This window comes from Triticum dicoccoides, chromosome 1A (assembly GCF_002162155.2).
Source record: "Triticum dicoccoides isolate Atlit2015 ecotype Zavitan chromosome 1A, WEW_v2.0, whole genome shotgun sequence".
Lineage (NCBI taxonomy): Eukaryota > Viridiplantae > Streptophyta > Magnoliopsida > Poales > Poaceae > Triticum > Triticum dicoccoides.
The window spans coordinates 528,464,697-528,487,531 of NC_041380.1; the positions used below are offsets into that span (position 1 = coordinate 528,464,697).

The window sequence follows — 22,835 nt, forward strand, 5'->3', positions numbered from 1 at the left end:
CAATCAACAAATTTGATCTTTGCTTTGGTGAAGTAGCAGATGGGATATCCTCTTGATAATCGCTCTAAAAGGATGGAAGGAATGGATGGCTAGGGAGGGGGGTCTCTTTTTTTAGGTGTACAACAATGGTGAAAAAAGTGTCGGACACTATTACACCAAATAGCACCAACCGACCAAAATAATATCATCACTGGCGGGCTTTTGGCCCGTCAGTGCCTCAGGGTCAGTGATGACATGGTCATCACAGATGGGTTGACTTGTCGGTCATCGATGTCTAACCAGTACTGACCACAAGCCAGTCAGTGTAATAGTACTATTCACTTTTGCGCGATTTGCGCTTTATTTATGTTTGGTTACCATCAGTGCAAATCAAATTGACATAAACATAGGAACACAATGCACAAGCATAAATCATTCATCTGCGCACCAAGTACTTGCTTTTTCATAACACAATTCACATTTACATTTACACAATTCACAACCAACATATAGAGCATACTAGACAAAAAACACACTTCACGATACACATGTCATTGAATATATAGATTAGTCTACTAGTTGAGCCTCTTAACAAACTAGAGATAGGACATATATTTTCTTACCGCTCTTTATCATACTTCATAATTAAACCCCTTGGTCATCTTCTTGTTTGTAGTACCACCAAAATATAAGTTTGCACGCAACAAATTTGTCAAGACAATTAACATAAGATATTCATTGATTTATTTAATACACACATATAGTTAAAAATATCGTACCTAAGTTCAATGTAATTACCATACACTTGAGGACTCTCTCGGCTTCTCCAAGAAGCAAGAGGTAACGACATACATGAATATTTGTTGTGTGTTTCGAGATGGCAGTCTGCAAGACTTGATTCTGATCCTAATAAATTATTTTCCTCGCATGATCCTAACACTTGAGATCTTTGCTGTGCACACAACCCATATCTGAAATGATGAGTCTAGAGCTCAGACCTACCCGTCAGATTTCCTCTTCTCTTTTTTTTTGTGTAGTGCAACTAAAATATAAGGCAACTGCAATAAACATTTTATTTATATCTAGTTGAGTTTCATTAGACATCAAAAAGTAAAGTAACATGCATATGCATAGACCAAGTAGGTCGTTAACTTGAACCATATATTCTATGGTATCTCCTCTCTGACCTTGTAATCGCAAAGAATGCCTAATGAGGTAGTTGGTTGCGTTTTATACTATTTTCTAACATATTCATCACTACATTGTCACATATAGCAAACATTATATATAATAGTTTCAAATATATTCATGGGTACATGTGAACACATAGCATTGTAAGATTCATAACAAGATAATTACATGCATCCCAGAATTGTAACACATCCACAACATGCATAGCTTAAATGAAATTGCAACATAACTAGGAGGGAATGGAGCTCACCCCCTTTGGCCGGTGCCGCAACTGAAGAACATGATAGTAGCTGTTGGGTTTACCACCATGGCAAGCTTTTAAATCTAGGACGGTACGACCGATATAGGTCGATATATCACTTTTGGGGCTCTATCGATATAAACATAACATATCATTTTGTAAATATCATTTTCAAGCATATCATCCGATATGGACCGAAATATCGACCGATATCTAGCCCGATATGTCCACCAATATAGAATGACATGTAGATTACAACAATTATTTATTAGAATGCAGTGAAATAAGATTATGCATTTACAAATCCCATATGTCGAAGCCAAACCGATATGAACTCGATATCCGATATTTTGAAGCGACCATACACAAAGGCATAGTAGACATGACCGGCGATAGAGATGACCGATAAATTCATCACCAAGAAGATTTTTAGAGCGTTGAATAGTGAGTATGACACCGTGTGCACATTGATCCAAATGATGTCAAACTAGAAAGATCTCAAACCAACGAAAGTCATTGGAAGGATTTTAGCTCATGACTCATGAGATGTGACCCAAAGACAAAGAAGAGCTTCGTAGCCAATATTTTTCTTTGCAGGGAAACTCCATAGCCAATCTAATAGTGGTGCTTACAAAGCTTCAAGCGATGTTCTCAATGCCTCAACGGAAAAACTTAAGGAAATATCCAATGACGAGATAAGCCTTATGGTCCATAACTTCAACAAGTTCTACAAGAACAAATACAAAGAGACAAGTTACTCCAAGTCAACACATGATGAGTCAAGATCTTCAAGCCGTGATCGCAATTGCTATAATTGTGGAAGACCCGAATATTTCTCAACTAAGTGCACGTATCCTCCCAAGAGAAAAGATGACTGCCTCAAAGGGAGAGAAGGAGTAAGGATGATAGATATGAATGAAGACCATCCCGGAGAAGTAAGGAAATAGAGAAGAAGGACAAATACACCAAGAGATACTCAAGCTAGACGAAGAACCCAAGATTATATTGAATATCCTGATCTGATTCCGACAACAACTCTGAGAGAAGTCACTCCAACTCCAACCATAGTCAAGATGAAGGTGTTGCCGGACTTGCTCTAGTTTCTTCCAAGTCCTGTGACATATTTGAGTCACCAAATGAAGGAATTGGTAGATTCTTGAGATGCTTCATGGCTAATGGCCCTAAGGAAACACATCCCGAATTCATTGATTTTAATAGTGATGAAGATGACTTTGCTTGATGAGGAAGAAAGTGATGTTAGCTATAATGAACTTGCTACTACACATGATAGTCAAGAAGAGTTGCTTGTTAATGATGAGGGATAATGATCTTTTAACTAAATACCTAAACACTCTTAAGTTTGGCTCATGAAACTCACCACGAAGATCATAAGAAGTTACACTTCAGATGCTTAATTTGAAGCAAGAGCATGAGTTATTTAAAGCTATCAATGACGATCTTCGAAAGAAGAGTTCCTCTCATATTGACGATCTATGAAAGAAGAGGTTTTAACATGCGAATAGTACAAACTACAAAGTAATGTCATATCATTTTGTCTGGTGAAAGTGCTACAAATATTTTGATTACATGCATCAGTTAGGCAACTACAAGCAACAAAGAGCACTCGACCAGGCAGGGTGCAACACCTACAATACCTACAACACAACAACAACCAGCGAACAGACCAAACACCCGTTGATGACAATGACTACCTATCCACCTTCTCTGGCTACACCCCTTCGGCACCATGCAACGCTCGCCGTCGTCGCTGGTGTCGTCATCAACATCGAATGGCCGACAAATAACTTGCCTGCCTGCTCCGAGTCGAGTGAGCCCAATGCCATTTGTTTGAGTAATGGGAGGACCTAGGGTGATGCGACTAAGGGGCCAAACGAAGCGCCAGGGACCGAGGAAGCATGACAAGGTGGCGACGTCGTTCCTCTCTCCACGCAAGCTCGGCTGCGAAGACATGGTTTGATCGAGCCAGCTTAAAGACAAAACGAGTGAGGGGTATTTTCATCCAAATAAAACTGACAAGTGTGCCCATACACCAAAAGAGGGAAGAAAACACAAATTGTGTCATTTTGTCCAATTATGACTCAAACATGCACTCCATCCATTTTATCCACTTTGCTTATTAGCTTTGTCTTTAACTCAAACATCTACAATACCATTTTATAAAAGTCAAAGAGATGTAACTGGGAAGATCATCTTTCTTTTTCCTCTCGCAAGCTGATCAGGGCAAAGCTTCGCAACCCCTCGATCTCTGCCGGTGAGCTGGTGAATTTGCCTCCCTCTGCCTGCCGCTCCGGCGACCGGTGGTCGGGAGGGGAATCCTGGTGCCTCGGCTTCGGCTAGTAGACATCTTACGTGTTTAGTCCTCGTAGGGGCGTCGCTTCATCTTCGAGTTTGTCTTTAGGACTCTGATCTTCCTTGAGATCGTTCGATGGGACGGATTTTGACAAAACTTTAATGTAGATTCCTGCCTGCTCCTCGGAGCAACCATGTTAATGTCTCTCTTCGTTTGTATGCGAGGACGGGATTTGATGCGAGGTTCTTCAAATCAATTCAAGAGTTTAAGGAGGACGAACACGGCTCCGGGACATTGCTCCTTAGGGGCACATCGCACGAAGCGTAATGTAACGCTTCTACGTTCGGATGTTCTTCAAAAAAAGTCAAACAGATGTATGCTAGTGGATCCCATTGGCAGGGGAATGCGCTCCTCACCCCTGGGAGCAATACAGAAGAACAGAGCACCCTCCCACCTGAATCGCTCGCCCCTGCCGCAGCCCCAGTTTCAAACCAAAACCGCACCGCCGCCCCTGCCCTGCCCTGCCCTGCCGCCCCCCTCCCCCGCAATGGCGTCGGGCTCCTCCCGAGGTCACGTCGACCAGGTAAACCCCTAAACCTAGCTCTACCCTACCGTCTCCTGCCTCCAACCCCTAAGCCCCTGCCGGATCCGCCCCTCCCCAGTTCTTCGCGGCCAAGAAGCGGAGGCCCTCGTCGCAGCATGGGAGCCCCGGGGCCGCCAAGGGCTCCCTGGCGGGGTACCTGGTCCGGTCCCCTCCCGCCGCCGCGGCGTCGGCGGCGGCGTCGTCAGCGGCCCTCGCCGGCTCCCCCTCGGGCGCCCGGAGGAGCCTCGCGGCGTCCATGAACGCCGACATCGCCAATTCCGCCGCGGCGATGAATGTCGATGCGGGCGATTCCGCGGCGGCGGCACCGGACTACGGGGACGACCTGGAGATGAAGCGGTTCACCATGGAGTTCCTGTCCCATTACTGCAGGTGAGGGATTCGTGTCGTTTTGGTGCCAAGAACCACTCTTGTCCCCATTGCCGCAGCCCGCAGGATACCCATTCTTTGTTGTTTTGGTGCCAAGAACCATTACTGTCTTGCGCGAAATTCAGGCTGTTATCGTCCTTGTTGCAGTGATATCCCGTCTGTTATGATGTCTGATGCTGGCAAGGGCGAACCAGACAAGAATCAGAAGAGGAGTGCGGTCAACTCCTTCTTGGCTCCCTGCGACGGCAGATCTGCCAAGAAGCAGTGCGTTTCTCGTTGTGATGCTGTCGAAGTTCCAAGGGTTAAGGTAAGACAGAATGATTATTCTCTGAAGGTGATGCAGGAGCTGTGACTGACGGTTCTATGTACTGCAGGAATTAGGGGATAACATGCCCTTGAAATGGGTTGGTAATCACGGTGCTTCAGAACCTCTTGAGGTATGGTGGATCCAAAGAACGATCAAATTTCGAAGCTGTTTGTGAAATTCTATGTTTTAGTAGCTTTTGGTGATATGCGAAGCTGTTCTTTTTGCAGGGGTTACACGAGGGGGCGAAGCTAAACGGTGAGGGATTTGCGGCCTTGCAAAGGTCCAGCTTTACCCCATATGCTGCGCAGAAAATGGCTGGGTTTTCTGCAGCACCCGGGGAGACCCCAAAATCTGCATCATCCCTGATATCACCAGGGGAGGACTTCTGGAATGCCGCAATGGAATTTGCTGATGACGTCTCTGCTATGGCTGATAAGGGTCCTCGAAGGCGACACTGTGATGCTGCAGAGGACAAGTCGTCCTGTGCAGTTGCACTGGGTTCTAAGACTCTTCCTAGATCAGGAATTGAGGAATTTAACTGTGAAAATACAGTAGGTAGCAATCCCATGAAGCAGATAGACACGTTCTCAAATACAGCAGAATTAGCAGCGGCAAATAGACAGCATAAAAACAACTCTCCTTTGCCTGTGAAGCATTTGGATTTCTTTCATGAGGATGCAATTCAAGTTTCAGGCCTGGAAGGTAAAGAAAAATGTGACACTGTTCCCAGAAGTGCACAAGTGAACCAGGGTCGACCGATGGACAGTAACTTTCATAGAACAGAAAACCTCATGCATTCTGTAGATGACATTAAGACAATTACTTTGTCAGAGTCAAAAACTGCAGGGATGGGTCATTCAATTGATGTGGGCAGCAGAGGTTCTTGTATGATTAAGAGTGACCTCAATCAACTGACCCATGGTGAGACTAAACCGCTAGCTGCACATTTGAATCCTGGCAAGCCTAACAGAGATTCCAAGAGTAAGTTTGCTTCTCAAAGAGTGGAAACTTGCACTCCTACCAGCTCTGTTCCTCTAAAGGATCACTCCAAGCTCTCAAGCTGGCTCCCTCATGAGCTTTGTGCTATATACATGAAAAAAGGCATTCCACAGCTATATCCATGGCAGGTTAGCTTTGACTGTTTTTTTCTTCAATCAAATGTCACATACTCTTATGTACATAAAATTGCTGCCCCTATCAAGCATAAAATTGTGTGACTGTACTGTTAGTTCAACATAAAATTGCTGCCCCTATCAAGCATTATTATGTACATTGGCTAATCGTGTCCAGTACTCTGCTCTTAGTAAAATTGTGGGACTGTACTGTTAGTTCAATCATGTTAATAAAAACTGTCTTACAAACTTCTGTTGTAACTCACAACTTATGCTCCTCTTATCATATGCAAAGTTGCAAACTACCTATTTCCTCCACATTCTGTGTACTAAGTGGTTCGTATGCCACAGGCTACTTCTCTACTATATGATCTATGCAAAGGATTCAGATGGAGAAGCTTTTACTACTTCTCCACAATTTATTTTACATCCGACGAACCTGACCCATTGCAGTGCACTACTTTCCTAAATACACACTTTTCCTTGTTTATTCTGGAGCACAGTACGTATATGTCAGAATTTTGCATGTGTTTTTGTATTGGTGTGTTTGTGCACTCTAACGGCTATATATTTCATTGAGTTTTTTTTTGAGTATTTGACCATTATGTTACGCCAAAACCAAGTGTTGCCCACTGATGGGGAAAAATTATTTTAAAAAACTATCTGTCTTGTGCTTGTCCAAAGATTCGATTTTTTCTTATGAAGTATCCTGTACCATCATAAGCAGTTAATGGGTTCCTTATATATTGGCTCTAGAACCTAAACGATAATACTATTTAATAGGAAATCTAAAGGGTAGCTCCAAAAAGAAATATCCAAAGTTGCAAACTATTACAATCCCTAAATTATGGTTAGGTTCAGTGTCACATGTGTTGATTTGCTCTTTCTGTGCCTGGTTGGGTAAATATACCCACAGTACTTTAACAACAATACTTTTTTGATTGCATTACTTATCTTTTATTCATTTATGTTCCATGTCTATTGCAGGTGGAGTGTTTACTTGTGGATGGTGTCTTGGAGAATCGCAATCTTGTATATTGCGCATCTACGAGGTACTAGGAGGTTTTTACATGTTTTTTTCTTCTGTTGATTAGTCTAAGTACCCAATGATTCAGCCTGATCTTGTTGCTTTTCTGTAGCTTTTTGATTCTATTATTCTAAAATATGTACTTCTCTATGATTCACTAATAGTATGAAGTGAGAACAGTGCATATTCCATGTAACTTCTTAAATCTACTGATGTGCCTTATGCTGTTCTTATGTTGCAGTGCTGGTAAAAGTTTTGTTGCTGAAGTGCTGATGTTGAGACGGATATTGTCCAGTCAAAAGATAGCAATTCTAGTCCTTCCATATGTTTCATTATGTGCTGAAAAGGTACATATTTGCATTGAGCTCAGCAATATTTGTACTCTTCAACTCGTGGTTTTTTGGGGCTCTGATTAATTGACTATTCAACTTCTTACAGGCTGAACATCTCGAGCAACTTCTTGCGCCACTGGGTAAGCATGTCCGTAGCTACTATGGGAATCAGGGGGGAGGGTCGCTTCCTAAAGATACATCAGTTGCTGTATGTACCATAGAGAAGGCGAATTCTTTGGTAAACAAGTTGTTGGAGGATGGCCGCCTTTCTGAACTTGGTATAATTGTAATAGATGAGCTTCATATGGTAAGTTCATCTAACCATTGTGCTTCTCAAGATCTTTTATCTTTTATCTTTTGACACCAGATCTCTTATCTTTTGGTTCACCTTTGTTCTTTGTGTTTACTCACATGACATAATCATGTCCAGTATTCCTGGGATTTTTGACTTGTACATTTGAACTCATGTATGATTGTATACTAAAAAGTTAGTATAATACACTAGCACCATTAAGAATAGGCATGCAATTGTATCTAAGTAATTCTGCGATTCAATGGCGAGGCAACGTATGGAAAACCCTTGAATTCACAATTACAAGCACATATGCGTAGCCCTATTTTTATGTCTCTGAAGAAGGGAATACACTCCGTTAAAGTATCCTACACTCCAACAATACAAATAGAACTGCCTTTAAAGCAGCCATTATAATATGAAGGATATCTTTATCTATGCATGAATGCATCCAGTCCCCTCTTGTCATCTGAACTTCTGAAGTAGTTATACCCTCCTTACTCCTGCTTCCTCATTGTTGAAGGACATGTAAAGTTTTTCCTGTTTACACATCTGAAAAGTTTCTCTAATATACAACTGTTTTATAGGTTGGTGATCAGCACAGAGGGTACCTTTTGGAGCTGATGCTCACAAAACTTCGGTATGCCGCTGGTGAAGGAAATTCAGAATCATCTAGTGGAGAAACTTCAGGTTCTAGCAGTGGGAAGGCGGGTGCCACCCATGGATTACAGATTATTGGTATGAGTGCTACTATGCCCAACGTTGCAGCTGTAGCTGACTGGCTTCAAGTAAGAACTCTATTGTCGCTTTCATCCATATCTACTTTTTTGTCAATGTTGTTGTCTACCTTAAACAGGCATGCTGTGCAACTATCCAGAGATGATTAACTATACGACTGGAGTTATATCACCATATTAATAGATGGAAATTTCTTGTATGATTTGTTTCTCTAAAAAGTGCTCGGTGCTAGGTAAACAGCAGCTAGTGCCTAAGCGGCGGCCTAACAGTCAGTGGATATGCAGTGCACGCTACAGCACAAATATAGTAAATCAGTAGAAATTCTGCAGAGTTGATGCATACATTATTTTTTATCAGCAGTCAACTAAAATCTCTTCAGCGCCTACTATGTGTTCAAGAAAAATGTTCAATCACCAAACTATGTGACTGTTGTTATGGAGCCTACAAGCTAGCCCATGTGATCAACTTTATTGTACTATTCGTTATGCAACCTAATTTGTTTCTAGCACCCGGAACCCAATTTCTCCAGTGCATAGCGGACGGCTAAAGCGTGCGGAGAATGTTAAGAGAGGGCGGGGTCGACCGATTTTGACATGGGAGGAGTCCGTTAAGAGAGACCTGAAGGATTGGAGTATCGACAAAGAGCTAGCTATGGACAGGGGTGCGTGGAAGCTTGCTATCCATGTGCCAGAGCCATGAGTTGGTTGCAAGATCTTATGGGTTTCACCTCTAGCCTACCCCAACTTGTTTGGGACTAAAGGCTTTGTTGTTGTTGTTGTTGTTTTTTTTACCCGGAACCCAATTTATGAGGTTTGTACAGGACTACAAGGCCTGTTTTTTATTGGGCCATAGGAATGTTTGAATGTCTTTCATTGTCCTGTACGAAGCAATATTATACTTCATTGCAAACTTTTCGATAATTGATGGCTCTCTGACGCAACACCAGGCCGCACTTTATCAAACTGCCTTTCGACCCGTCCCATTGGAGGAGTTTATCAAAGTTGGTAATCAAATATTTGATAAAGACATGAATATTGTACGCGTACTTCCAAAAATAGCTGATATTGGTGGTAAGGATCCAGATCATATTGTTGAGTTGTGCAATGAGGTAAATTCAATATAAACTCTCCAGCCATTCTCAGTTCCCTTCTCTAGTTCCTAAGATAAATGCATAATCCACTTATTTTGCCCCTTCAGGTTGTTCTGGAGGGTCATTCTGTTCTTTTGTTTTGCTCCAGCCGAAAAGGCTGTGAATCAACTGCAAAGCATATTGCAAAGTACTTGAAAGTAGCTAATGTTGGTTCAAAAGAAGGCTCAGAGTTCCGAGATGCTGCTTCTGCAGTTGAAGCCTTGAAGAGGTGTCCTGCTGGGTTAGATCCTGTATTGGAAGAAACCCTCCCATTTGGTGTTGCATACCACCATGCTGGTCTCACGGTAATATATTTTTACTCTACATTCTACCTTCATCATTTACAACAATATAATCTACGTCTGACTGTTTAATTTGACACCATTCATTTGCTGTTATCGCTGCTGTGGGCATTTGCAAGTTGCATTAAATATCTGAATGCCCATTTTTACTGCGGTTGAGTAGGTTGCTGTTTGAGTATGTTTATGGCTGTGAAAACATTGCTTTTATTCTTGTGGGGAAAAATGTTGCTCTTTTGGTTTCATGACAACTTCTCTCTTTCAGTTTTCACGTGCAAGTACATATTTTTTTTATGATCATGATGCGAATGCACCACCAGATGGAGTTTATGATCTGTGTCTCATTCTGTCTTTAGTTCCTGTTACAGCCTTCTATTTTTCAGGTTAATGAGACATTGTGGAAATGTTGCTCCTTTGAATTTCATGACACCTTTTCTCTTTCAGTTTTAGTGCAAGTACATGTTTTTGATGATCATGATGAGAATGCACCACCAGCTCACAAGTTCATAATACATGTCTCTGTTCTGCTTTTAATGACTTCTACAACCTACTCTTTTGTCAGGTTGAGGAGAGAGACATTGTGGAAACATGCTACCGTAAAGGCCTTGTCCGAGTTTTGACTGCCACATCAACTTTAGCTGCTGGAGTAAACTTGCCTGCCAGACGAGTTATATTCAGGCAACCTAGGATAGGTCGTGATTTCATTGATGGGACTCGCTATAGACAGATGGCTGGCCGTGCTGGTCGAACTGGAATAGACACAAAAGGAGAGAGTGTAAGCTGTACAACCTACATTGGCATTTTAAGTTTGTAGCTATTCATTTATGCACTGGGAAATAATTCTTATTTTTTGACCTGCGGCCAAATTACAAGGTTTCTTCTGATACATATGTTTGAATACAGATACTTGTATGTAGGCCTGAAGAGGTAAAGAGGATAACAGGTATTGTTAGAAGTGATTGTCCCCCCTTGCAGTCATGCCTCTCAGAAGACAAAAATGGAATGACTCATGCAATTATGGAAGTTGTTGCTGGTGGGATCGTGCAAACTGCAAGTGATATTCATCGATATGTGAGATGTACGCTGCTTAACTCCACCAAATCTTTTGACGATGTCGTAAAGTCTGCTCAAGACTCCCTTCGTTGGTTATGCCATAAAAGGTTTGTTGAGTGGAACAATGACACCAAGATATACTCCACCACTCCACTTGGGCGAGCATCTTTTGGCAGTTCTCTCAATCCTGAGGAATCACTGGTAGGTTACTTTCTCTTGTATGTTTTCTTTATTTTTCATTAGGAGTTACCAACCATTGTTTATCACTACAGGTTGTGCTTGATGATCTTTCAAGGGCAAGAGAAGGTTTTGTTCTGGCATCTGATTTGCATTTAGTCTACTTGGTAACCCCAATAAATGTAGAAGTTGAACCTGACTGGGAATTATACTATGAGAGGTTCATGCAACTGTCTTCTCTTGAGCAGGTACACATCTTCTGTTGCATCTGCAAAACTTGTTTCTGACATTTAACTTGATCGTGTGTACTATTTTCAAATTATACTTGTTTTCATTGGACACCAAGATAGTGTTTGCAAGTCTATTTTCAAATAGCAACCTCGTCGTGATAACGACAATTGGTGCAAACTATGTCAAAATCAAACATTTGTACACTAGCAATTCATTTTCACGTAGTGCACATCTGTTTTATTTTTTGAATTGTTGATTTTTGGTAATCTTGAATGCAGTCAGTTGGCAACCGGGTTGGAGTAACAGAACCTTTCTTGATGCACATGGCTCATGGGGCAGCAATGCCTATTCGTGGAAGGCCCAAGAAAAACACTAGTGGAGGTTCTGGTGCAAACACTCTTATTAATGACCAGTCGCTTAGAGTATCTAAGCGCTTTTATGTGGCGCTGATGATATCAAGGCTGGCTCAGGTATAATTCAACTTCTAGTTGATTATTTACCAGATAACTTACTATTCCTGACATTGATCTATTGTATTCCCTCTCTTTCTCGTCTATAAGGCACACACGTATTTCTAGATCATCAATCTGACCGAAGAATTATGAGTTATATAATATACTTTGCGTACTATATAGTACATACTTCGTTGGTTAAGCTGATGATCTTGGAATACGAGCGTGCCTTATAAACTGAAAGGGAGGGAGTGCTGGCCAAGTGATATAGCTTTAATGTTTTGGTGTATTTTTGCATTTACATATATAGTGTGATCAATATATGAAGTTTTAATGCATTTAATTTTTTCAATCTTCCAGGAGATTCCTGTCACAGATGTTTGTGAATCATTTAAAGTTGCTAGAGGTACGATTCAAGCCTTGCAGGAAAATGCTGGCAGGTTTGCTTCAATGGTTTCTGCCTTTTGTCAGAGACTTGGTTGGCAGGATTTAGAAGGTCTTGTTGCCAAGTTCCAAAACCGTGTCTCGTTTGGAGTTAGGGCAGAGATCGCAGAACTTACAACAATTCCATTCGTCAAGGTTTGTCATGTCACTATTAGATGACTTATCCAAGTACTGCCACTTGCGACTTGCATATTCTTACCTTATTGAGTCATTGTATGTATCATGGATGCAGGGCTCACGTGCAAGGGCTCTTTATAACTCTGGTTTGCGTACCCCTGTTACCATTGCTGAAGCATCTATTCCTGAAATTGCAAAAGCTCTTTTCGAAAATTCTTGGTCTGGTCAAGGTCGGTGCTCCATCTATACTTGAGCTTTTGCCTTCTAATATGTTTGATGTACCTTTTCATGTAACTTACTGGGTCTTATGTAAGCAGCAGTAGTGTATTACTGGTAAGTGGTGGTGTTGGTGGTAATAGCAGCAATAGCAGTAGTATTAAATCAGCAGCGGCAGTAGTAGTGGAACTCACAAATTACTATGGAACAAAGGACCTTTTGTCTTCTGGAGAAGGCCCGCACAAGTGCACATAGTTCAAATGTGCTGTTAAGTATTCCATATTAGCATTTACTTGCTCCATCTGCTTTTGTTTTCCATCAGTAGTTACGTAGTTGCTTTTTGGTCAGTCTTTTATATCCATCATTTGGTTATTTTTTTGTGCATTTGCCTTCTCTTATGTCATTTTATTCAATTGATTAGATGATTCTGGGTTACGGCGAATGCAATTTGGTATAGCCAAGAAAATAAAAAATGGAGCTCGCAGAATTGTTCTTGAGGAGGCAGAAGCAGCCAGAGTAGCAGCATTCTCAGCTTTCAAATCACTTGGGGTAGAAGTTCCTCAGTTTACCACACCTCTGCTCCCAGCTAGTGAGGACTCTCCACCTCGAGATGTTATGGTATTTCCTGGTGCAGGTCATGCTAAGTGCCATGAGTCAGTTTTAGGGGCACATGTTGGCGATGAAAGAAACATCTGCTCTGATTATGTTCCTCAAAGGGCTTCTACAGAGATTGTAGGGGAGGATATGCACCCTGTTTCTACCATTCATATTAAAGAGAGCCAAGGAATAGCGAATAGTGTCGACATTGCTAGTATGCAAGAAGCATCACCTTTATCAACGCTGCCCAGCAGAAATGTGCCTGACAAAGGTCCTGTCAATGCACATAACTTCCCTGGAGGGTTCGATGGTTTCCTTGATCAGTGGTCTTCTGTTGATGAATTTTCTTTTGATCTTCATTTTGTTAAGAGATCAAGTAAACTATCTTTGACCATTTTTGAAATTCTTGGGTTAGCTGTTTGCTGGGAAAATTCACCCGTCTACTACTGCAATTTCCCGAAAGACCTAACCCCAACTGGTAGCAATGATTCTGTTGAACTGTGGGAAGGATTTAGGAGAAGATGGAGTAGAATAGTTGGCATTATGCAGCAAAAGATTGTAAAGAAAACGACATGGAATTTGAAGATTCAGATTCAGGCACTTAAATCTCCCTGTGTTTCTTGTCAACGGCTTGCTAGGCTTCACCTCGACCCTAAAACATTGAACAATATTGAAGTCCTAGACAGCACATATGTGTTACTACCACCAATCTCTGTCTATAATGGGCTGGACATATGCTTGGTGGCATGGATTCTCTGGCCAGACGAGGAAAGCAAAACAGTGCCAAACCTCGAGAAGGTACAATATTTTATTTTGTGACCCACAGTTCCTTTTATAATACATTTTTCCAAAAAAAACTGATTTCTTTCAACTTCTCCAACAGCCAACCATTTCTAATTTTAATTTCGAGCTATTTCAAATGTTTTTCTGTCATCTAAATTCTGATTTATTTCTGATAAATAGTTAGTGAAGAGACGGCTACCAAGTGAGGCTGCAGCAGCAGCAAATCGGGATGGCAGATGGAGGAATCAGATGCACAAAGCAGCTCACAATGGTTGCTGTAGGCGTGCTGCGCAGACAAGAGCGCTGGGTTCTGTTTTGCTGAAGTTGCTTGTTTCTCAAAATCTCAGTGATTTGATTGAAACAGTTGAGGGTCCATTGGTATATTCTGCACCTTTGCCTAATGCAAATTGTTACGGAATGCTTTAATACCTCATTAAAAAAATAAATGCTTTAGTACTAATGATATATTTATGGATAGGTAAATGTGCTTGCTGATATGGAATTATGGGGAATTGGTGCTGACATGGATGCATGTCTCCGTGCGAGGCATATTATAATAACAAGGCTGAAGGAGCTAGACAAAGAAGCATACAAATTAGCGGGCAAGAGTTTCTCACTAAATGCAAATGCTGACATCGCTGACATTCTTTTTACTCACTTAAAACTGCCAGTCCCAAAAGGGTGCGAGAAAGGGAAGTTGCATCCTAGCACTGACAAGCAGTGTCTAGACCATCTAAGGTAATGTTTATTATTTCCTCATTGTTTGGGAGGTGAACATTTTTCATGCTTAGCACTCCCTCTGTAAAGAACTATAAGAGCGTTTAGATCACTACTTTAGAGGGAGTAACTGTTATTCTGTTGATTCTTTTGTCAGTCTGAAGCAAATTTCTAAATCTGTTCAGTCTAAGACATTAGTCCCAACCTCAGAGGATTTTACATGATTTACACTATTAATACAAATTACATACGAGTTGCCAATTGCTAGGGAGCATGCCAGTCTCTCTCTCACACAGGTCATGATAAACCATCGCTGTCATCTCACCAAGCTTCACTTCCCCTATTGCCGCTGCGTTCATTTGAGTTCCATCTAGGCCTGCGTCAGGCACCTTCTAAGTGAACCTCTTAGAAATCGGCACCAGTTGGTCAACAGCGATATCTTTATGCTCAGCACTACATCTTCCAAAAAACAGTTCAACCGATTGAGCTGTCACTGTCAGACTGGTGCGCTCATGAGGTGCAAGAAACACATGCCACACAATAAAAATGGAGAAAACTAGAATAATTGAGCTTCTTTCCACAAAGACACTCTATGAGATGCCATGTAATATCAGGGCATCAGCAGAGCTCAAGAACTTGAAGATGCTTATGCTCAGACAAGCCACTCTGAGCACAAACGCCTGTAAGCTTGTCAGGGAGAATCTTCTTTATTTTCTATCACATCTATTTGATTTTTTAGCACTTTGTCCTTTGTGTCTTTCTTCAACATTCAGCTACTCAACTGTTGACAACAAAGTCGTGGCGAATGTGGACTAGAATAGCTCTAGCTGAACTTGTCAATTACTACCTCTGTATCAAAATATATGGCGATTTGAACTGCAAAAATGCCATATATTTTCATACGGAGGAGTAGATCAGTATTTTTGTTAAGTAGTTGATCAGTAATTTGTGAGGGCCTTATTTAGTTTTTTTAAATAGTGTATTTTCTTCTTTTTTCTTCAGGGATCTACACCCAATCGTCTCAGTAATTAAGGAACATAGAACATTGGCCAAACTGTTGAATGGCACATTGGGGTCCATTTGTTCACGGGCTAAGTTGTGCATCCAATCCCAAAGGTACATCATACATGGAAATTGGCTTCAGACATCAACTGCTACTGGCCGTCTATCAATGGAAGAGCCAAATCTCCAGGTTATTCACCTTTTATCCTTATGTTTCATTTGGTTTGATATTCATATATAGTTACCAATAACTGTCTGAATTATTATTTGCAGAGTGTTGAGCACATGGTGGATTTCACAACAAGAAAGAATGATAAAGATTTCACAAGCATGTCAATGGTTGATCATCATGAAATCAATGCCCGTGAATTTTTTGTTCCCACTCAAGTATTGCTCGTTTCAACCATTGTTTGCCTTTTGAATATTCCTAAAACTGCTATAATGATAATTTCATGGCCTCCTCCCTCTTTCTTTTAATAGGAAAACTGGTTGTTGGTAACTGCTGATTACTCCCAGATAGAGCTGCGTTTTATGGCGCATTTTTCTAAAGATCCTGTATTGATCGAGCTTCTAAGTAAACCAGATGTTGATGTGTTTACTATGATTGCCTCAAGATGGAGTGGCAAAGAAGAGTCTTTGGTCTCTTCTAAGGACCGAGATAACACAAAGAGATTTATTTATGGCATCCTTTATGGAATGGGCGCCAACTCCCTTGCAGAACAACTTGAATGCAGCCCAGCAGAAGCTGCACAGAAAATTCAGAGTTTCAAGAGATTCTTTCCAGGCGTTTCTTCGTGGCTACAACAAGCCGTGGCATCATGTCGCCAAAAAGGGTGAGTTTTCTTTTCAGTAGCCATTTCTCCTCGTAATTTCTAATATGTGTTGTCTTCCTTGATGCTGGTTCGGAATTGTTCATTAGGTCTATAAAAACAATATTAGTCTAAACATTTCTATTAATCATTCACCTGTATCTCTTGATTGTTTCTCCAACATTAGCATACTTTCCATTATAACTTTGGTTGATATTTTAAATGTAAACTTCAAAGGTTCCTTGAAGTCATCTGATATTGCATGTTGTTATGCTAACCCCTTTCCATACATATATTAAATCACATTATTGTCTATCTTATATTGGGAATACCATTTCTTATCTCAAAGATAGGGTAGTCTGACACTACAATAATTTAGTTCTATCCGGGATTCAAGAAAGTGCTTCTTTGCCTGGTTTGCTCTTTCAAAACTACTTCGTGATTTAAAGCTTGAAATAGACACTAGAGGCATTTTTGAACATTTTGAAGGACCCATTTGTTTAGGAGAAAACCAGCAGCAATCCAGCGGTACTGGCTGCTGGTTTTCTGACCCCTGGTTCTATCCAACATCAATGACAAATGAGCCTTTTCAACATATATCCGCATTCACATGCGTCACCCTATTATGGAATATGTATTCTCCACTCCACTTTTTTTTAGTACCACCACATCAAAGCTTACTCAAGGTAACTTCAAAATTATAATATCTTACAGATATATTGAGACCTTGATGGGACGGAGACGTTTTCTTTCAAAAATTACCGCTGGAAACAGCAGAGAGAAAGCTCAAGCACAGAGACAAGCAGTTAATTCTATTTGCCAGGTTAGCAAACGTTTGTCCTGCTTTTGTTGCTAGTTTCATTGTATTAATGTATTATTATATGCAGGGTTCTGCTGCTGATATTATCAAGGTGGCTATGCTTAAGGTTCATTCTGTAATTACCAATGGGAGTAACACAGTTGATTCCATGGATGGGCTTATGCAAAACTTTTCACAAATCAGAGGGCGGTGTCACCTTCTTTTGCAGGTATTTTACAACGTGGTCATCACCCATTTTTCTCGCTTTCTGTTTATTTATTTTTTAAATATAGATAGCTTAGAGTTATGTTTTGCGTTTTGTAGGTGCATGATGAACTTGTGCTTGAAGTTGACCCGTCTATGGTAGCAGAGGCTGTAAATCTGCTACAGATAAGCATGGAAACTGCAGCTCCACTTTTGGGTATCATTTTTATGCTGAACTGAATGGTATCGGTTGATTTTCATTTCAAAGCTGAAAACTGAATTGCTGTTTGTTTCTTGCCCAGTACCTTTACGTGCTAAAGTAAAGGTTGGAAAAACTTGGGGTTCTCTCCAGCCTTTCCAGCCAGAGCCTTGATGGTGAATGCCACCTCGCAATACCCAGGAAATCACATTTTTCATCTTTTGTCAAGACAATAGCCATGGCCATCATAAAGCTGGGTTAGTTCTGACTTCTCTGAAGCAACATTTAATCTACCGTTAATGCCACAACATGCTTCTCTGATACCACGTTTAATCTACCACATAAATCACATGCCTTACTGCGTACGTTTTCTATTTGGTTTGATGAAATTAATTTGCCTTTGGTCTCTTTTGGGTGTCTCTGGAACTTGGATTGAATCAGGTCATGATGCTTTCTGGTCTCTATCAGATGGGCCCGCGGTTGCTTTGTGTCTTTTGATATGGTATCAAATAATGACCTGTGATGCGCTGTAGCATATGAAGGCGATTATTCCATCATCAATCAACTCAGAGATTCCAACTGGCAAGAGGTCATTTTTTCGAGAGCATTACCTGGCAAGAGGACACGATGAGTGTGCATGCAGTTCCTCCAATTTCTGTGAGGATCACCGAGCAAGCTTGTACATATGTTATGAAATGCATTGCCTGAAGCTTAGGGCATCTTGTTTGCTGGGAAATCTGGAGAGCGGAATCTACACATTTTCGACACGGATCCCCATCTCGGGCCATCTCCATCATCACAGACGAGGCCACCCACAGGAACCAACCTGGTGGCTCCATTCTCTTTGATCCTGGTTGAGTGCGTTTGCACCAGTGTTTGTACAGCAAAGGTTGTTCCTCATGGTGTAGGCATCCAGTGTCTACCTTTTGTCTTCCCCTTCCTTTTCTCTTTTGTTCGGTTTGCTGTTGTGCTTGGCCATCCTGGCCAAGATCAATGGAATCTTAGCAGCTCTCCTGCTGACATAAAAAAGAATGTAGTGATGGAAAAAGGGATATACACACGTACATGCGACTGAACTGATGGAAGGGCAGAGCAATGTTTTTGATGCTTGCATATTGCCCCCCCTGTAGAAAATCCATGTGTGCATAATTGTAATTGCAATGATGTTACTTGTGTTCTTCAGGGGTGTATAAGGTTTGAGCCCAGCTCATATGGTGGACCTGGGTTTTGGTCATTTTAACTTGTCGAAATATCTGGTTCATCTTGTGGGTTGTTCAACATAAGGTATGTGCAATATTGCTGGTTTGCTTGCAATATTTTTTTACCGTGTTGTCTACTTACGATAGCGAGCAGCATTTTTGGTCTGAGTTGGTTTATGTTAGGGTGTGTTTGGTTGAAGGGAGATGCTAGGGTGGATAAGGGTATCCCCATCCATCTGGCTAAGGATAGCCATTTTTTTTGTTTGGTTGGTGGGTGGTGTTAGCCCATGTTTTATTGGTTCGATGGAGAATCATGGCTGGGATTTTTCCCTGTTGCCTAATCCCTTTCAGCTGCTGCAGGAAAAATAAAAGGACACACACAGCACACCGCACACAGCATGTACACCGCGCACACCTCCGCGTACACAGCGTACAACATCGGCCGCTCGTGTACAGTGTACGGCCGCCTGCGTACAGCTTACACCACGACATAGGCTGCCTATGCACGCAGCTCACTCACGTTCACACAGTGGCGGATCTAGAAATAAAATGAAGAGTGTGCATACTTTAAAAAAACTGAAGTCTATTTTAATTAGCTTGCGCGAGCCTTAAAAATCAGTTAATTTTTACACGGTGAAAAAATGTTTTTCAATAATCTGGCTGTGTCATGGCACACCCCTGGGTACGCCACTACGCTCACACCACACACAATTGTACATGGACACATGTGTAGCTCACCCACACCACATACACGGAGTTACGGACGCCCATGCACTACTTTTGGGGAGGTCAGCGTGACAAACGTTTCGTTCGCGCGCCGGTGGATGAGCATGTCCGCGACATTTTTGCTTGCGTGCGGAGCCGGATTTTGAAGATATATTCCAAGCATATGGCTATCCCTATCGTATCCCATCCCAACTCGTTCATAAACCAAACGGTCGCTATCCAATAGAAAATGGCTATCCAGTGAACCAAACGCACTCGGTGACAAGGACAATATGACTCCTAAGACCGGTTAATTTAGCGTAATTTTATCAATGTGTTCACTTGCCATTGCCCAACATCATTCTTTTCTAGTTGGAGCATCAGCCACGGGACAAAGCAGTACTTCCTACGATCCAAATTAATTGACGCAACCTCTATATAAGTAGTATAATTGTCCCCTTGACAAAGCAGTTCATTTCCTTTGATTAATCGCAACAGGAGCCACATAATCAGCTAAAAACAAAACAAAATCAAAATTTGTGAGTTGTGTAAATTGTAACCAGCCAGCCATCAGCAGAGCATCCCATCCCATGGTTTCATAATGCGAGAACCAGCTCATCACACAACGAACACATGGCATGCAATCAGCACAGACGGGGACCAAAAGGCAACAATACAACTGCTAGCAGCTGGCCAGCCGCTCCATCTGTCTCTCCCAACGGCTGATAATTTAACCCTAACCAAACAATAGCCAGCGAAGCGGCCAAGCAGACCAGGCAAGCATTGGCCGGCCGTCCAGAAGGATTACAGCTACATACCTTTGTTTCCAAGCCAAAGTCTCAAGTCTCTACATCTAACAAAGAAAATGTCTGAAGTCTCTAACTCCAAGTACTAGTACTATATATAGCCCCCCAAATGATCTCTCCTCCTTCATCCAAGATCACAAGCCTGACAACTTCTCTAGCTCTCTCCTAGCACCAGAGTCATCTTTGCTAGTTCATTGCTGCAGCATCCGTCGAGGAAGCAAATGGCGGTTACTCTGAAGCTCAGGATCCTCGCCGTGGCGGCGGCCGCCGCCGTCATGGTTGGCACGGTCTCCGCGGCCGATGGACCAGCTCCAGCACCGGCCTCTGGCGCGTCGGCTGCCGCCCCGGCTGTCGCCATGGCGTCCCTGACCGCGCTCGTCTTTGGCTACTTCTTCTGAGGCCATGTCCTTGTTCTCGCAGTTATTTGGGATTTTTATTTGGTTCGTCTCGTGTTCATACATGATGAGTACATATTGTAAATTTACATGTTCTTTTCTATTTCTATAATAGAAAAATTGTTGGGTACACACATTTGTTTATTTGATAAAGGATGCTTTTTATAATGTAAGATGAAAGGGATACAAACACAATATGTTTACCCTTAAAAAACAAACACAATACGTACACAAACCATCCTTTTCCTGTTCTCTCTTCTCTCTCTCACACCCCCACTACTGCTCACACCCGCCTCTGCATTATTAGTATACACAATCAATACCTATACACAAACAAATGGTCACATCAGCAAATATATAGCAAAGTTATATAAGATAGAAGCTATGTGTAAACAAAAGAGAATAAGAAAATAAAAGAAAAGGAGCAACGATGAACCACGCCGAGTAGCTGCTAATCCAACGAAGATGATGGAAATGCACACAATCGAGATATGGACAGAATAACCACACCAACTGAAAGCCATCCACAACCCAAGCAAGCAGCCCAGCCGTCAAGAGCTATCTACGTCATCTACGTAGCCAAGAACATTCGTCAACACAACTGTGGCGTAGTTCATAGATCAATTGGGAGAGAGGACGGTACCGCCATGATTCCGCACTAGAAACTGTTGGAGTATAATGTCTGGTCCTCTCTCATACTTGAGACTTTTAGATGAGTTGGTTGAAGCATGAATTCAATATGATATCCGAGCCAAGAGGTCTTGAGTTCAAGACTCTGCCAACACATTATATTAAAAGAAAAGATTCCGCAGCCTACATCGATCCCACGTCTAAGAACTAAATAAGGCTAGACGTGAGGGGGAGTGTTGAAATATATTGCCTCCGTGTGAACTGGTTAGGTGCATAAACTTACAACCAAGAGTTTCAGGGTTCAAAATCCAGTGAACATAATAAATAATTGCCCCGCTTCCGATGCCCACGTCATAAACTCCAAAGGAGCATAGACGTGAGGGAGAGTGTTGGAGTATAATGTCCGGCCCTCTCCCACTGTTTGGGCTTTTATATGAGTTGGCCGGAGCATGAATTCAATAGAGACTCTCAGGCATAAATAAATCTAGACATCTAGTTCTAACCGACCGGTTCTTTGTTGTATATGTTGGATTTATTCTTCCAATTCGCTCAATGTTAGTTCTTTGCTCCAGAGAGAGTAAATTGCAGAAAACCACCAGTGCGATTTAGCAAAGAACCTATGGGCCGGGCTGGGTCTATTTGAGCATATTGATTTCGCTGTTCAAATAGACAGATTGGGCTCGGCGATCCTGGAATTTCTATTGCTGGAGTCTGACCAACTCTGCTAATGATGCCAAGCTTGAAGAAAAAGAAGGTGTTCGCGATCGGATGCTGGTACCTCTGGTGGTTGCGTCGACGGCACTCATCATGATTCTGTTCCTCCTATTTTCAGGTGGCACATGTCTATTCTTGCCATAGTGAAAAACTATACAAATTCTGTGATGCAGAAAGGGACATTGATGGAGCAATAGGTGGAAGAGGGCGGAGCCAAGGTTCACAAAACTTAATGTTGATGCTTCATTCCATGCGGATGAGGGGGCAGGTTCTGTTGCAGGTGTGTTACGAGATGATAGAGGGAATTTCATTGCGGGGCTTTGTAAATTTATATCATTGGCAGCAGATGTTGTGACTATTGAAGCAATGGCATTGCGAGATGGATTATTTCTGGCGAACTCCTTGAGTTTCAACAGAGTAGAAGCGGAGTCGGACTCTTTGAACGTCATTAATAGCTGTCGAGGACAAGATCAATGGTGGGAGCAGCTGCAGCGATCTTCGCCGAGTGCATAGACTTGTCAACATCAATAGGAAAGGTCATCTTCTCTCATTGTTTTCGTGAAGCAAATTCAGTTGCTCATGAGCTAGCAAAGTTTAGTTTTTGTAATAAATGTGATGACAGTCGGACTAACGAACCTCCCGAGTTCTTAGTTAGCCA

At 41.8% G+C, this 22,835-nt stretch overlaps 1 protein-coding gene across 2 annotated transcripts; it reads left to right on the forward strand.

The window, feature by feature from the left end:
- Positions 1–4,201: 4,201 nt before the first annotated feature.
- LOC119285948 (helicase and polymerase-containing protein TEBICHI-like) lies at positions 4,202–18,969 on the forward strand. Of its 2 annotated transcripts, XM_037565278.1 has the most exons (28): positions 4,202–4,305; positions 4,385–4,695; positions 4,840–4,999; positions 5,067–5,129; positions 5,227–6,126; positions 7,099–7,163; positions 7,380–7,485; positions 7,577–7,777; positions 8,350–8,550; positions 9,447–9,608; positions 9,698–9,934; positions 10,491–10,703; positions 10,832–11,182; positions 11,254–11,406; positions 11,668–11,859; positions 12,202–12,420; positions 12,518–12,632; positions 13,040–14,013; positions 14,179–14,376; positions 14,477–14,736; positions 15,718–15,907; positions 15,991–16,104; positions 16,198–16,550; positions 17,241–17,349; positions 17,414–17,554; positions 17,650–17,746; positions 17,832–17,985; positions 18,170–18,969. In XM_037565278.1, the coding sequence occupies exons 1-27, from the start codon at positions 4,270–4,272 to the stop codon at positions 17,900–17,902; spliced, it is 6,192 nt and encodes a 2,063-aa protein (XP_037421175.1). In that variant the 5' UTR covers positions 4,202–4,269; the 3' UTR covers positions 17,903–17,985; positions 18,170–18,969. The 2 variants fall into 2 exon arrangements, with proteins under 2 accessions (XP_037421175.1, XP_037421181.1); XM_037565284.1 differs by lacking the exons at positions 17,832–17,985; positions 18,170–18,969 and having other exon boundaries at positions 17,650–17,769.
- The last annotated feature ends 3,866 nt before the right edge of the window (positions 18,970–22,835 follow it).